At 38.6% G+C, this 13526-nt stretch overlaps 1 protein-coding gene across 1 annotated transcript in view; it reads left to right on the top strand.

The window, feature by feature from the left end:
* The first annotated feature begins 254 nt into the window (after positions 1-254).
* The window catches only part of chst8 (carbohydrate (N-acetylgalactosamine 4-0) sulfotransferase 8), a 181550-nt gene continuing 168278 nt past the window's right edge, over positions 255-13526 (top strand). The window contains exon 1 of the mRNA XM_032560899.1: positions 255-1986. Coding sequence (XP_032416790.1) covers positions 1961-1986 — 26 coding nt within the window. The 5' untranslated portion in view covers positions 255-1960. The remainder of the gene's footprint in view (positions 1987-13526) is intronic.

Here is a 13526-nt window from a genome sequence, read left to right as displayed (position 1 = left end):
CTTAATTTGAATTTTTAAGAAAAAAAGTCCATTGTTGCCATTTAAATTTGCAACAGTAAGGCTTTATTGTGGTTCTTAAACAAACTATTTCAAAATGACCTTGCTGGTCAGTGTGACTTTAAAGTCCAATGCATTAAAACCCTTCTCTTTTTAACAGTGTGCGATTTGACTAATTAGAGACGTAATTGAAAATTCAGTTGTTACTCGAAAAAAAAAAAATCTCTTTTATGTGGCTAAAAGTTAGTTTGGTGTAAAGTGGAGTTCATGTGCTAACAAAGATCAAGTTAAGGATAAACATACGTCATAAAAAAAAACAAAAAAAGCCCTGGTGCTACATTGTGAAAAATCAAGACGAATGGAACTAAAATGTCCTTCATAAAAAACATAATGAAGCTTGTGACTTTATAGAACAAAAGTGTTACAAGAAATTCATAAGAAACACTCTGTTATGAACAAAAGAACTTTGTCTTTTTCTATTTGTTTTATCTGCTCACACCACACCATAACATATAAGACTGGCAACAGTAACACATAAACAAAAACTGATTAAGGCAGGCCAACACCTTAGAGAGGGAGTAGAATGAGGAGAAAGTAAAAGCTGAACTCGTGCTACAATCTTTGCTCCACTTGGTGTCACCACCAAGGTGAACTGAGTGGAGCCCAGCCTGTTTTATATTTAATCAAAGCTCATTATTTCGCAAGGTAATGACACTGGTGTGTTAGTCGTTACCAGTACGCGGTAGCCGGTGGTGGTGCACAGAAGGCAAAATCAGTGAACTACATAAACTCTTGGCATCAATTTTCTTGCCTTCTATGAGAAGAAAACATTTGTTTAGAAATCATGACAAGAACTCTAAAGAAAATAAGAACCAAATAGTTGCATTTTCCAGTTGCACAAAGGAATTGAAGAATTTACTTCCATAATTATGCATCGAGTTTAATGACTTTCTGCAAAATAAATTCCAAATAAATATAAATTCCTGTGCGTTTTGTGACTGAGATTTTTCAATTGCAACTTCATTAATGTTTTTGGGAAGATTTTCAAAAGTGGATATTGTACAAGAAATCTAGTCATCTTTAAGATTTAATATGATCAAATTTGGTCTTCTAACGGGATGAAGAGTTAAATTATGATATTAACGATTTGATACTCAAGTGTTTAAACATAAAACTTCACATTAAATCAATCTCACAGTAAACCAGTAACAACAGACTTTTTGTATGTCTGTAAATCATGAGGCAGTTAAGTTATTGCAGTGCACATAACATTTAACTCTCGCAGAGCGCCATTGTTTCTGTCATTTGGACAAAATGCCTGTCGGAACATTAATAAAACACGGAGCGCTGACTGTCCGTATTAGAAGAGTCTTTATTAGAAGACACTCCTCCTGCTCCCGCTGCTCCGCTCCTCTACAGCCAGTCGATGTGCGGGAGGAAATTCGCAACTCCCATCTCTTTTTTTTTCTATTTTTTTTTTTCTATCAGTATCTCCATCGTCGTGAAGACAAAGAGGAGCCCTGCAAAGTGAAGATGGGCTGCCATCAGTAGCGGGAGAAGCCGCTCCTGTAAAGTCACTTGTTTCTGCAAGCGTCCCCGCCCGGAGGCGAGACAGCAGGCGCCGGTCCTCGGAGACTCTCCGCGGCTTGGGATGCGCAGAGATGTGAGAGTAAAAAGAGCGAGAGAGCGAGGGATTGTGATTGGCCGCGCTCATCCTAAAAGCCACCGAGGAGCATCGGGCGAGGCATGTCAGAGAATTCACGGGGAGGCATCAAAACTTGGAGAAGACGTACGTCGACGCGTTTGCAGCAGCACCGGGCTGTGTAGGTAAACTTGCACCATCTCCCGCCCCGCAAGGAGCCAGCGAGGAAAGGACGCGCTTTCCGTGGTGCTGAAACGGGTGGGCTCGGCTGATCAACTAGTGAAGAAGAGGAGAGACAGTCTCACTTTGTTCCCCAGCGTCATGGTAGATGTTGGAGCTTTGATTAGGTGAGTCCAGTAATGTGCTTTGGAGTGTAAGAAACGGAGATTAACAGTTTTAACAGCTAATGCGCTGTGTTAGAGCGAATGTAGGCTAAAACTATATGATTCCGAGTGTGTCTGTTCCCTATGCTTTGCCTTTATTCAAGTTTTAACCAATAGATTGACAAAGTTTCTCTCCTGAATACTTCATAGCCTCTTCACCCACTGAAATGCAATTTGTTTTTGTATCTTGCCTTTATTTATTTATTTATTTTAAACTTTCCATAATTTAGAATTTAACCTTTTTTTTTTTTTTAAATTCTATTTCTTAAATATCAATGAGTATAGTTAATTGGCACAGTAAGTTTGGAGTTAATAAGTTGGGGAAACCTTAAATGTTTTATTTATTGCATCCATCATTGCTGCAAAAAGAACATTAAAGTTAAGTGTTTTTATTTGGATCGGTAAAGGAAGAAACACAGTACATTGTTGGTCTCTGCGACCTGAAAACTTGATGTTACTCACATCCACCTGGCACAACATTTTGTGTCTTATTGTGTCCAATTTGCAAACCACTAGTAGATTAGGAAAAAATCTCATTGAGATGAAGTTGAGCAATTTGTTCCATAGTCACTAATTATAGATGCATCAATCCGTCAGGGGTAGGAGGTTGGAATTGGCAGATTTCTTGATCAGATCAGTCCGATGTTTGGTAGGTCAAAAGCTGAGAATTTAAAAGTTGGGTTTTTTTCCTATTTTGAATTATTTCCTATTGAAATAATTCAAAACTAAACACATGATACTTCAATCTCTACACCCATTGCCCAAATATATGCAACTTAAAGCATTTTTCAGTTAATTCTGATAGTCTTTTAATTCCTTTATTTTATATTGGATTTAAAATTATAGTTAATCTGTTGTACTCTTATTATTTTTACGTGTCACTGTCCAAATTAGTAGGCCAACGCTGCAAATTTTACAGAAGTTGAATATTGACACCTGTCTGATTTAAAGTGCATAAATTGCTGTCAGTGAATCTAATGCTACTGATGCTACTTTTTTTTTGCTCCATATGAATTGTGATTTAATTGGCTCTTTATTTCATAGCAGCATCAATAATTTCTCAAAATAACATAGCGATATACAGAATGTCATGTATAATCTGTTTAGTTTTTATTCATATCAACAAGACAATTGCAATAGCAATAGCAATAGCAGGTCAGACCTAAAAGGCATCAGTATGAGAGTGACTGGTGAATCTTTGTTGCTGATTTCTTTTTCGTCACACTTTTGTTTTGATATCACATTGAGCTGCAGGTTTAGGCTGAAGGAAAAATGTTCACAGGTAATCTTTCAGGTTAGGTCACCTAAAAGTAAAATAGATAAATAAGAAAAACACACATTAAATAACTGAATGAGAAGTTTTTGAATAGGACTTAGAAGTTTGAATCAAAAGAATAAGCAGTGCTGAACAGTTCAGATAGCAGTGCAAATGACAGCCATTTGTACCATTCATAGAATAGCAGATAACTGAATGTATATAATTGCAGTGAAATGTTTCTCTGTTACAAAAGAGGATGTTCAATGAAATGGTAAATAAAGATTTTTTAGAGTTATTTATAACAGCAGGCTTAAGGATAGTTACACGTAGCATTTACTGACATCCTCTGTTATTTTGTGAAAATGAAACTGAATTTTTTTTTGTTTTTTGAGTAATGTAGGAAAAGAGTAGAAGTAGCATTCTTTTACCCAGCAACAAGTGCTGGAGAGCAGCACTGTGTGACTCTTTGCTCCACAGACGGAGAAAACTAATAGCAGGAATGATGCGTTTTAAACAATGCGATGGGGAAATATTTTGAATTTGCTTTAGTTTGCTGGAGTTTTGGTTCAGTCCTCCTGATTTAACTCAGCCATGTCTGTAGGCTGCCTTGTTTCCACACACCTTTTCTACTCTGACCAAAAAATTCAACTGAGAATGTTGCATGTCCAAATGTGGTTCTGCATTTACAGTTGTCATTAACACAGCTTACATGTATTATGTTGCTGCCTCTATGTGTGTGTGTATATATACGTATATTTAAATTCTTACCTTTCTTAAATTAAATGAGTTATAATATTCTACAATAAACCTACTGAATGTTCAGTTCTATGCAGGTGAATGGTGTATTTTTCCTAATGTTTGACTTTTGAGCCAGATTGTGACATTCCCTCTTTATGCAAGGACAACTTATCAACATGACCATAAACAGAGCAGTAACTGCTAATAAGGCTGCCCAGCAGCTTTAATCAATTACTGTGCCATTGTCCTCGCAGTTGGACACAGAGTGCAGGTGTCATCAAAGCAGAATGAGGCTTCTTTGAGGAGGGAAATTCAGGACTCAATGACTTCACTCAGATGGGTCACCGGACACACAGCAGAGCTTTGACGCGTACAAATTGTGCTTGAAGATGGTGCGTTCATCCCCGGGAGGCTCGGCTGCTGGCAGGAGACCAGCAGAGCGGGGACATTGCACTCCAGATGGCCCAGAAAGGCCAGAGGAAGAGGGCTGTCCAAGCCCAGCTGGGAGTCCGGGAAGCTGGACGGCCGGTGTCGTTTGCTTGTGTGCGCACGTGGTTGTGGGAGGGAGAGAGGATGAGAGACGCGAGGAAGAAACTGGAGAGAAGGAAGGGAGTATGAGCATGTTTAGGGACTGATTGGACAGGAAGAGAATACGAGAGCGAATGATACAGGCACCTCTTTAAGGGTTCCACTGCATGAAAGTAGTGATAGGAAAAGTGTGGGAGGAGGAAGAAATGAAAGAGAAGATGAAGGACAGCTTCTGCAGTGTGTGGATGCTGAAGGAAGCGACAGGAAAGTAAAAACAGTCAAAGACAGGCAATAAAAAAGAGAAAGAAACAGGCATGTGTGAATGTTTGAGAGTGGGAGGGACAGAGAGAGAGAAATTAGACTGGAAGACGCAGTTCTGCGTGTCTGCTAGTGTGTGTTTGCAGAGAGAGAGGAAGAGGAAACACTGGAGGAAAAACAAAACAAAGGAATAAAATTGTGTGGGAGATTTTGTGTGAGAAGGGAGGGAGTAAAGTCAAATAAGTAAGAAGGGGAAAATGGATGTAGGATATGGTTGGTTACTTTGTTGTCTTTGGTGTTACCTGCTATAGTTACACCTGTGCAAAGTACATTTAACTTTAAGCCTCCTTTTACGTATTCTGGAAGCTTTGACCTTACCAACCTCTTTTCACATACTTTTCTTTTGTTCTGGTCTATCTGCTTCAAATCTAAGCACTTTAGTTTCACCATCATCCTGCTGCAGGGTCATACTCTGATATTCAGTCATCACACTGAAGTTAAAGACATGTTGCATGTGGGAGGCTTTTTCTCACGCTTATTTTATTACTGCTTGTTACCACTTTGAGGCATCTAAAGTAAAGCCACCTGAGAGCAAGCGGAGAACACACAGAGGCTTCACACAGATAAAGTTGCCTCACTGTTACCATTTGGGAAGCCACTAGAGAGCAGGTGGAGAAGAAAGAAAGCTCTTTTCATTCTGCCACATCTGCTCTGTGACGGAATGGAGCATGATCTGCACTTTGATCACAATGAATTATTTCTTTCCCTGGCTATAAATATGGTCTGTCTATGTTGCCTAGTCTCTCCCCCTAAACACTTTCAACTAGGAATCAGTGCTTGCCTCTGAGTGGCTCTCCCCATGAGCGTGTCACTGTGAGTGTACTGCAGCTTTGGTTTCCTTTCTCACAGTGAGAAAGAGCCACGGCTCCTACTTCAATGAAAATGTTAGATCCAATTGAGTGTTGGTGTTACATTGATTATAAAAAAGAGTACAATTTAAGAAATCAGACAGAGGCTTTGTTGCTCTATTCTTAAGTGAAATTTTGCGTGTGTGCGTGCGTTTGCGTGTGTGTATGTGTGGGATGCCCTGAAAGGAGACCGGATCAATAGACTGTCTGCACATATTGTTCACCCTGTGGCATCTTTATTGAGAATTTATTGCTCGACATCAAAACACATTAGCTATACAACATAGCAACATGTGTTGCTGTTTTATAGTTAATATGTTTTGATGAGCAATAACCCATAAAGACTCCAGTTCAGCAGGTGCCGATCTGGAGTCGTCTAAATAGGATCTCAGCTGAAATTAGATGTGTGTCAGGTTTTAATATTTACAATGCTGTTCAAAATTCTTTCCTCAGTTGGTGTATTTTGCCTCAAATGAGTCAAACTTTCTTTGAATCTTTCAAAATGGCCTTGAGCAAATTTTGGCAAAAATTCTGCAGGGTTTATGACTTGCCTTGTAATATGAAGGTCCTGAGTTTAAAACCTTTCTCCATTGATTTTAGAGGTTTTCCCTGTGTAGCCATTTTGTCTCCAGGTACTCTGGCTTCCTCTCACAACCTAAAATCATGCACATTAACTCAATTGGCATCTTTATATTGCCAAAATTAGCATTGCGTGTGTGCATGGTTATTTGTACAGCATGTTTTTGTGCTGTCCTGTGATCCACTGACAACCTGTCCAGGGTAAACCTGCCTCTTGCCCAGTGACAACAGGAGATATGGACCTGTTCCTGTTGCTACCCTGATCAGAAATAAACAAGTATAGACAATTAGTGTGTGCTTGTTTAATTTACTTAAGACATGGTAGTAAAACTTTTGATTAACTATTACACCCGTTGTATTGTAAAAGTGCAGTTTTTCAAAGGCTCAAAACAGTCAGTGTCTTGCATATTCTTGAGTATTCATCCTGTCAATTCATTTTTTGACTTTGCTGCTTAACAGTGCCACACTTTTAGGTGATAGACCATTACAAATCAGTATATAAAACAGAAGGATATATATATATTTTTTTACAAATATACTGTATATATGTAGGCATGTAGGAGGAGTCAACCCAATGTGATATACTTAAAAACAATCAAGTTCAATTAATCACTTTGTAAAGTCGCAAATAAAGTTCACTTACATGCAATTTCATCTCAGTAAAAATGCAGTTGTGATTTTTTATCGAATATTTGTGAGAAAAACCACATCATGGAGAAGCTTTTCCGTCATAGCTCGTCCAATGTGTCCTTAAAGAAAGAGTGGCAAGGACAAACCCACACCTGGCCTTTCACTGTTTTTATGTGAAAAAACTACGGATTTTTTCATTCCACTTGACATTTATGCACTACTTTGCATGTGTCATGTGTGACATGAAACATTTTTGTTAGAATGAGGCAAAATGTAGAAAACCTTTTCAAAGCACTTAAAGGCAACATGGTATCAATTCACACTGTTATATTGAAGCTAAATGTCAAAATGTACAGTACATGATCAGAACCTTATTTTTACATGACATCAAATCCACAATGAAGAGTGATACAGAAGAAAGATCAGTAAATATTAAAAATTTTTCAGGGAAAACATTGTCTGGAAAGCAAAAACCCTTATTTGTCTTGTTATTCAACCTCATATAACAAATAAAAGGAAAATAAAATGAAAATTGTTGCTTGGTTTTAGTATTTGCATCATCTGTTTTTTTATTCTTGTAGTTACTCTGGAAACTAAGACAAAGCCATTGCTTTCAGTGGTCTCCAGGTACGGTCATTTGAAAACTTTAATTGCCTTTTCTACCTAGTACTCTGAAGACATCATGGTCATTTCACATGTTTATTTGACACTAGACTGTTCTGAAAACACATCAGACAAGCAGTTCAAGATAGCAAGGTGCTGATTTGACACTAAGTTGAATTTTAGGTTATAAAAGCAGGAGTACTGAGAAGCACAGGAACCTTTAAAGTTTATTTCTTAGCCATTTCAAGTTTTGTTCAGGACAGGCATTGTCTATGAATCATTTCATAGTGACTAAGTACTGCATAAAAGATTAAATATGTCCTGCAGTACAGCTTGAAAGTCAATAAGTTACTGACTAAAAATAGCAACATTGCCCATCTTCAACCAAATAAAGGGAAAGTTGACCATGGGTCTTCATTCTAACTTGTTAGAATGAAGACTACAGCAGTATTGATTATATGGTGGTAGGACTAAACATAGTTTTGGTCTGAAAAATTACAGAATATCTTACATCTAGTCAAACATTGTTATTGTTTGCACCACTGTTCCTTATGGGTAGCATAATTCAGTTAGAACAGCCCATTGCTCAGACCTTTAGCCTGAAGACTAGACTAAATCAATTTCAGTATGAAATAGGTCAGAGTCATGGGACTACAAGAGGGAAGCTAATTGTGTTTAACAGCTGGTTTTAGGTGTTAACCAAGAAGCTTCACTGTGTTTTCTTTTAATTGTTAAGTTTATTACTCTTTTGAATAAGCTTTGATTGCGAGCACCCCACAGAAACATGATCTCAGGAGAGTCTTTTCTTTGTAGAGTCATTGTGTTCTGTCACTGAATGGCCTTTCTCGGTGCAGGAGTTTCTCTAACCACAGTCACATTAACTGACTGATTGTGTACCTTAGTGGTTCTCTGTCATTCTCTCTGTGTTTGCTATGGGATGCACTGGGGACCTGTATAAAGCAGTATTGTCTTAAAAGTCATGAGAATTCTTTAATAACGTTACCATCTATTTTGCATAATTTTCCATGCATATATAACTGCGAATGATGATGTAGGAGAGTATATCAGTGAGTAAAAGAAACCCTAGACACATTCAATATGACAAATTAACTCTGTAAATTTGACAGTTCCCAACCCTGCTCCTTTATCTGAGCTTTGGATCACCAAAAGTGACCAAAAAGAGAAGATTCAGTGGAGTTGTATAGGTTTAAGTTTTGAAATTGATGAGGCAGATAAACATGCAGGTATACAGTATTAGAGTCCAATGTTTAACATCAGCCTGACAGTCTTTGAACAATTAATTTTCTAAGATTATATTATCATATTCAAAGTGTGAAGCGCATAATATTTGTAGATGTTTCAATCTACATTTGCTTCATGAGAGACCCTTTGTTAATTTTCAACAATGCTAGTCTGGAAAATGTGCACATAATTCAAACAAAGCATTAAGGGTTATCAGAATAAGGTGGATGTAATCAATATTAACAAACTAAATGCACCACAAACAGACGATAGGGAAAAGCTGTCATTGGCAATGTGACATAATAACTAGTGTCTGCCCCAATTGTTCTAGTTCATTGTTTTTCTTATTCTCAAACCCTCCAATACACACACACTCTCACACAGAGACAGAAGGAGAGAGAGATCTTATGGCAAAGCAATTAAGGGAGCCGTCTGAAGTGAACAATCAGCTGATGTGTCACAAAGCTAAAGAAGAAAAAGGTGATTAGGCAGTTGGTGCAAAAGGCAAACCTCACCAGACAGTTTTTGGCCCTGGTTACACATCCCAGGTATTTTAAAACGGATATTTAAAAAAGAAAAGTCATTCAATTTAGAAAACAATCTATACACTTGCTTGTCGAATGCCAACACTGCTGTGCTACATCTGTATTAACAGCATGTGGGTATATGATCAACTTTACTACAGAACTTAAAAGAAGATCCTGAACATAGCTAAAGGATTGCTTGGCTACCTTAGCTACGATGTTATTTCTGTAATAGTGTTTACCATTTCCCCAAATCTCACATTTCAAGTTTAAAGGAAAGTTGGGGCATAACCAGATAAGACATAAAATAACCCCCAAAAATTGCTTCAGTTATTTTTGTCTAGCACAAAAAGCGAGAGTAGGCATTTTTTGACTAGTTTCTGCATATGTAGACCACACCACAAACTAGTTTTGTTTGTTTGGATAGGTCCATACAAATTGGATGGAAATTATATTCTACAAGTCCATTGGATTTGTAAGCTTCCTTTTTATCATGGTGATCTGGCTGTATACTCTGTTGATGTCAATATTAGAGTGTGGTGGGTGCTGTGGTGGCGCAGGGGCAAAGCACGACCCACGTATTGAGGCTTTAGTCCTCATGGCGGTGGTCACAGGTTCGATTCCCGGCCTGGAGACATTTGCCACATGTCTTCCCTCTCTCTCTCAATACCCTATTTCCTGTCAAAATACTTTCAAATAAAGGCCACTAGAGCCAACAAAACCTTTAAAATAAAAAATTAGAGTGTGGCAACAACATGCCACAACCAACCAACATGCAGCAGTCATTGCAAGTTCTTGAAACAGGTAGATGATGAATTTACAATCTGGATGCAGAAAGGTGAACTTCCCCTGCTGTGAGCGCAGCTGTGAAGATCCGTTGTACATAGACGAGCAAAATAACGTTGGAATGAGGGACGTGCTGTTCAATTGAAAAAGTAAAAATGAAAAGTCCCAACAACATCAGAAAAGTCTCTAAATTTGTCTCAGATACTAGAAAGACGTTAATATTTCTGAGCATGTCCCACAGGATGCTGGACACATAGTAACAGTTAGTAGTTTAAATTAAAACCACCTAAATTATTGACATTTTTTCTTCATCTAAAGGCCACATTTTAGTTGAGCACTTTGAAGCAAACTGATGTAGACATTTATCTAATAACATGGTGACAAGTTTTTACCAGCAGTGCTATAACTGCTAATGGTTGAAAAAGAGATGAGACAAACAGAGAGATAAAAGCATGTTAAGACCTGGTGAGACCACAGAGGCTGTTCTTTACAAAGATATGTTTATCCGTCTGTTATCTGGAAAAGCTGGGTACAGTTGCTTACACTATAAACAAAAGTAGCACCATTTGGAATTAAATCAATATTTTTACTGTAGGCCGGTAAAGCTGTAATAATACCGAAATGGAAAGTGTTAAGCTTGCCCATATGCCATCTGTGTGGAAGCAGAATGTTGTGCAGATTTAAAGTAATAGTGGGTCTTTGTAGTTCAAAATATTTGATAACCATAATTAACAATGGATTTTAATAAGAGAGAGTAATTAGAACAGACTTGCATCTAAACATCTCATTAGTTGATGTTAAATTTAAACTAGTTTGAACAATATTTGTGAGTGAGGGGCAAAAAGCATTCAGTTGTTAGAGTTGTGAATGACTGCTGGTTTGTGTTATCAATGTTATATTGGTTGGCATTTTGGAGAAGATTTTGTAAAGTCTTCACCAAATGCTATAAAGTTTAAACCTAACTTAACAATTTGTGACATTATTAAAACAAGACTCCCTGGGAAAGGTTACTCCAGGATGTTGCAAAGTAGGCTCAGACCAAAGGACCAAACTTGTATTCATGAGGAACAGTGTGGCATTTTTCCTGACTCAGGAACAGTGAACCACATCTTTAATAGTTCATGCGAGTTTGCTTGTCTTTTCTACGAATGTTATGTAGATCTGGAAAAACATTATGACTGTAACCCTCAAAGCATTTCCAAGGGTGTGCTTCTGGAGTATGTCATACATACTGTAGGTGGATTTTAAGGTACGGTCTTTAATATCCAAAGAAAGACTTGTGAGCACAATATCAAGCTTGTTTCCACACTTCACTGAACTTCGTCAAGGCTGCCCCTTCTCACCAAGAATATTTGAGGTGTTCATGCCCTGGTTTCATGACTCAAGTGGAGAAATTCTAGGATCTTTAATTTGTTGATGAATCAAACAGAGAGAAAATGTACAGATGGATGGTGATTTCCTTTGCCATTATCATGGTTATGAAGGAGCTTAGCCAAAAGTGAATTTCTTGATTCACTGGTTGATCCACTTTCCAAACTTCACTTATTGCCACTAGGGACCAGAATAAAGAGACGCTGAATACAAGCTCCTCAAATGAGCTCTCTCCGTTGGGTGGCTAAGCTAAGCTTTTGTGATAAGTTGAGGAACTCTCCCTTCCAGGAGAAGTTCTGAGTAGGGCCACTGCTCCCCTGCGTCAAAAGGAATTAGTTTAGGTGGTGCAGGCATCTGATCTCCGCTGCCAATCTCTGGAGGTTCTCAGGGCATGTCCTTTTGGGAGGAGACACTGGTACTGACTGAGAACTTGCTGGACAGACTGTGCCGCATCACTTTTTATTCACTTTGAAGTGAACAAAAAGTGATGAAAGGAACAGAAGGTTGCTGGTTTCTCTCCTAGACTTGTTACCACCATGACCAGACCTTGGATAAAATGCATGATAATGACAAAAAAAATCATTCAATCCCATATTACCATGAACTACAAATTCTGAATACAACATATTTTTATAGGAACCTGTTTGGCTGAGTAGAATTTTGACAATCTGTACCTGGGATTGTATTTTTTTTTCCCTTAACACTCCTTTCTGATACATGCAGTTTTTTAATGGTGTAATCACACTACCTCTGATGTGTCATGAACAAAGTACAGTAAAACTCTCAAAAGAACATGCAAGTAGTGAAAAAGAGACACTTCAGGCAGTTCTTGCGGTGCAATCAGCAGAGATTTCATTGTGTCTTATTTTAATGCATTCCACAGGGATATGGCGTCTTTCTTTTTTTAGCTTCATTGTTTGTGCACAAGAGTTGGGTTGATTTTATTGCAAAGAATTCACATTTCTTGTACACAGCACATCATCCACTAGCCTCTTCCACAAAGTCTAGCGGTTCAGCCCATCACCTCTAATGCGAACAAAAGGTCAGTCCTTAATTATTCATTCGGGATGTCAAACAATGCTTGCCGGCTGTTATTTAGGGTGGGGGAGACCCCTATGAATAATTCAGGTGCAGGATTCTCTTTCCTTCAAAAAGTGGCACTGTGGCTTGGATGTTTGTGAGAGCCTTATCTCCATGCAAAAACCCTCTGTCATTCCTGAGCTGACCTTGGCTGTCACTGCCGCAGCAACACGGGTGGCACAGAAGGTGGCAAGGACTTGTGTTCTTCCTGTTTCTGCAGGCCTCCTCCACACATCGAGAGTGAGTAGGAAGGACAACAGGGAGCTGACTGCTCCTTGTCCAATCTCCCTCAGTGTCTGTTTACTGTACACTATGTGCCATGCTGTGGTGGGTGGGTGCCATTGTACAGAAGGAGCAGATTACTCTTTTTACAATGAGTTATTCTGCTTTTCACCCGAGGTGCGTTTCTGTTTTGGTACACAAGATATGTCAATTGCTCTTAAGCAGCTTTCTTAAACTGGAAAGAGGTGTTTATTGCAGCTGAAGAGGCAAACGCAGATATTAATGCTATTAAAGTGCATTAAACTGAAGAATGGTGTAATGTGAGTCACTTGCATGGAGGGATTAGAGGGAAGCGGCATGGAAGGGATTCTTAGTAAGGAGAGAAAGTGAAAATGTTCATCTTGTTATGTGAGAGGCAGGGGGTAAACTGAGGGACAGAAAGTGTGTGTGTGTGTGTGCATGCATGTGTTCATCTATGTGTGAAAGGGGGGAAGGCTTATGCCAACTCTACTACCGCTGAGCAATAACAGAAGCACATACGCAGATAGATACAGAACATGTTTTTCAAGCAACGGATGGCATGGAGCCCAGAGAAAATCAAATTAGGAGAGTGTTTGTCGCCGTTAACGCAATCAACAGATCGATCGTACCCTCCTATGGCCACCATCTTACAGATTCAGTTTGTACTGAGGCATTTACTGAAGACAGGGAAGATTATCAAGGCTGTCATTATTGACAAAATACTTGATTAATGATGTAATGCACTTCAGTATTCAT

Source organism: Xiphophorus hellerii, chromosome 4, assembly GCF_003331165.1.
Source record: "Xiphophorus hellerii strain 12219 chromosome 4, Xiphophorus_hellerii-4.1, whole genome shotgun sequence".
NCBI classification, from domain to species: domain Eukaryota; kingdom Metazoa; phylum Chordata; class Actinopteri; order Cyprinodontiformes; family Poeciliidae; genus Xiphophorus; species Xiphophorus hellerii.
Note: the sequence above shows the minus strand (reverse complement) of the source record. Positions and strands in the feature narration are given on the sequence as shown.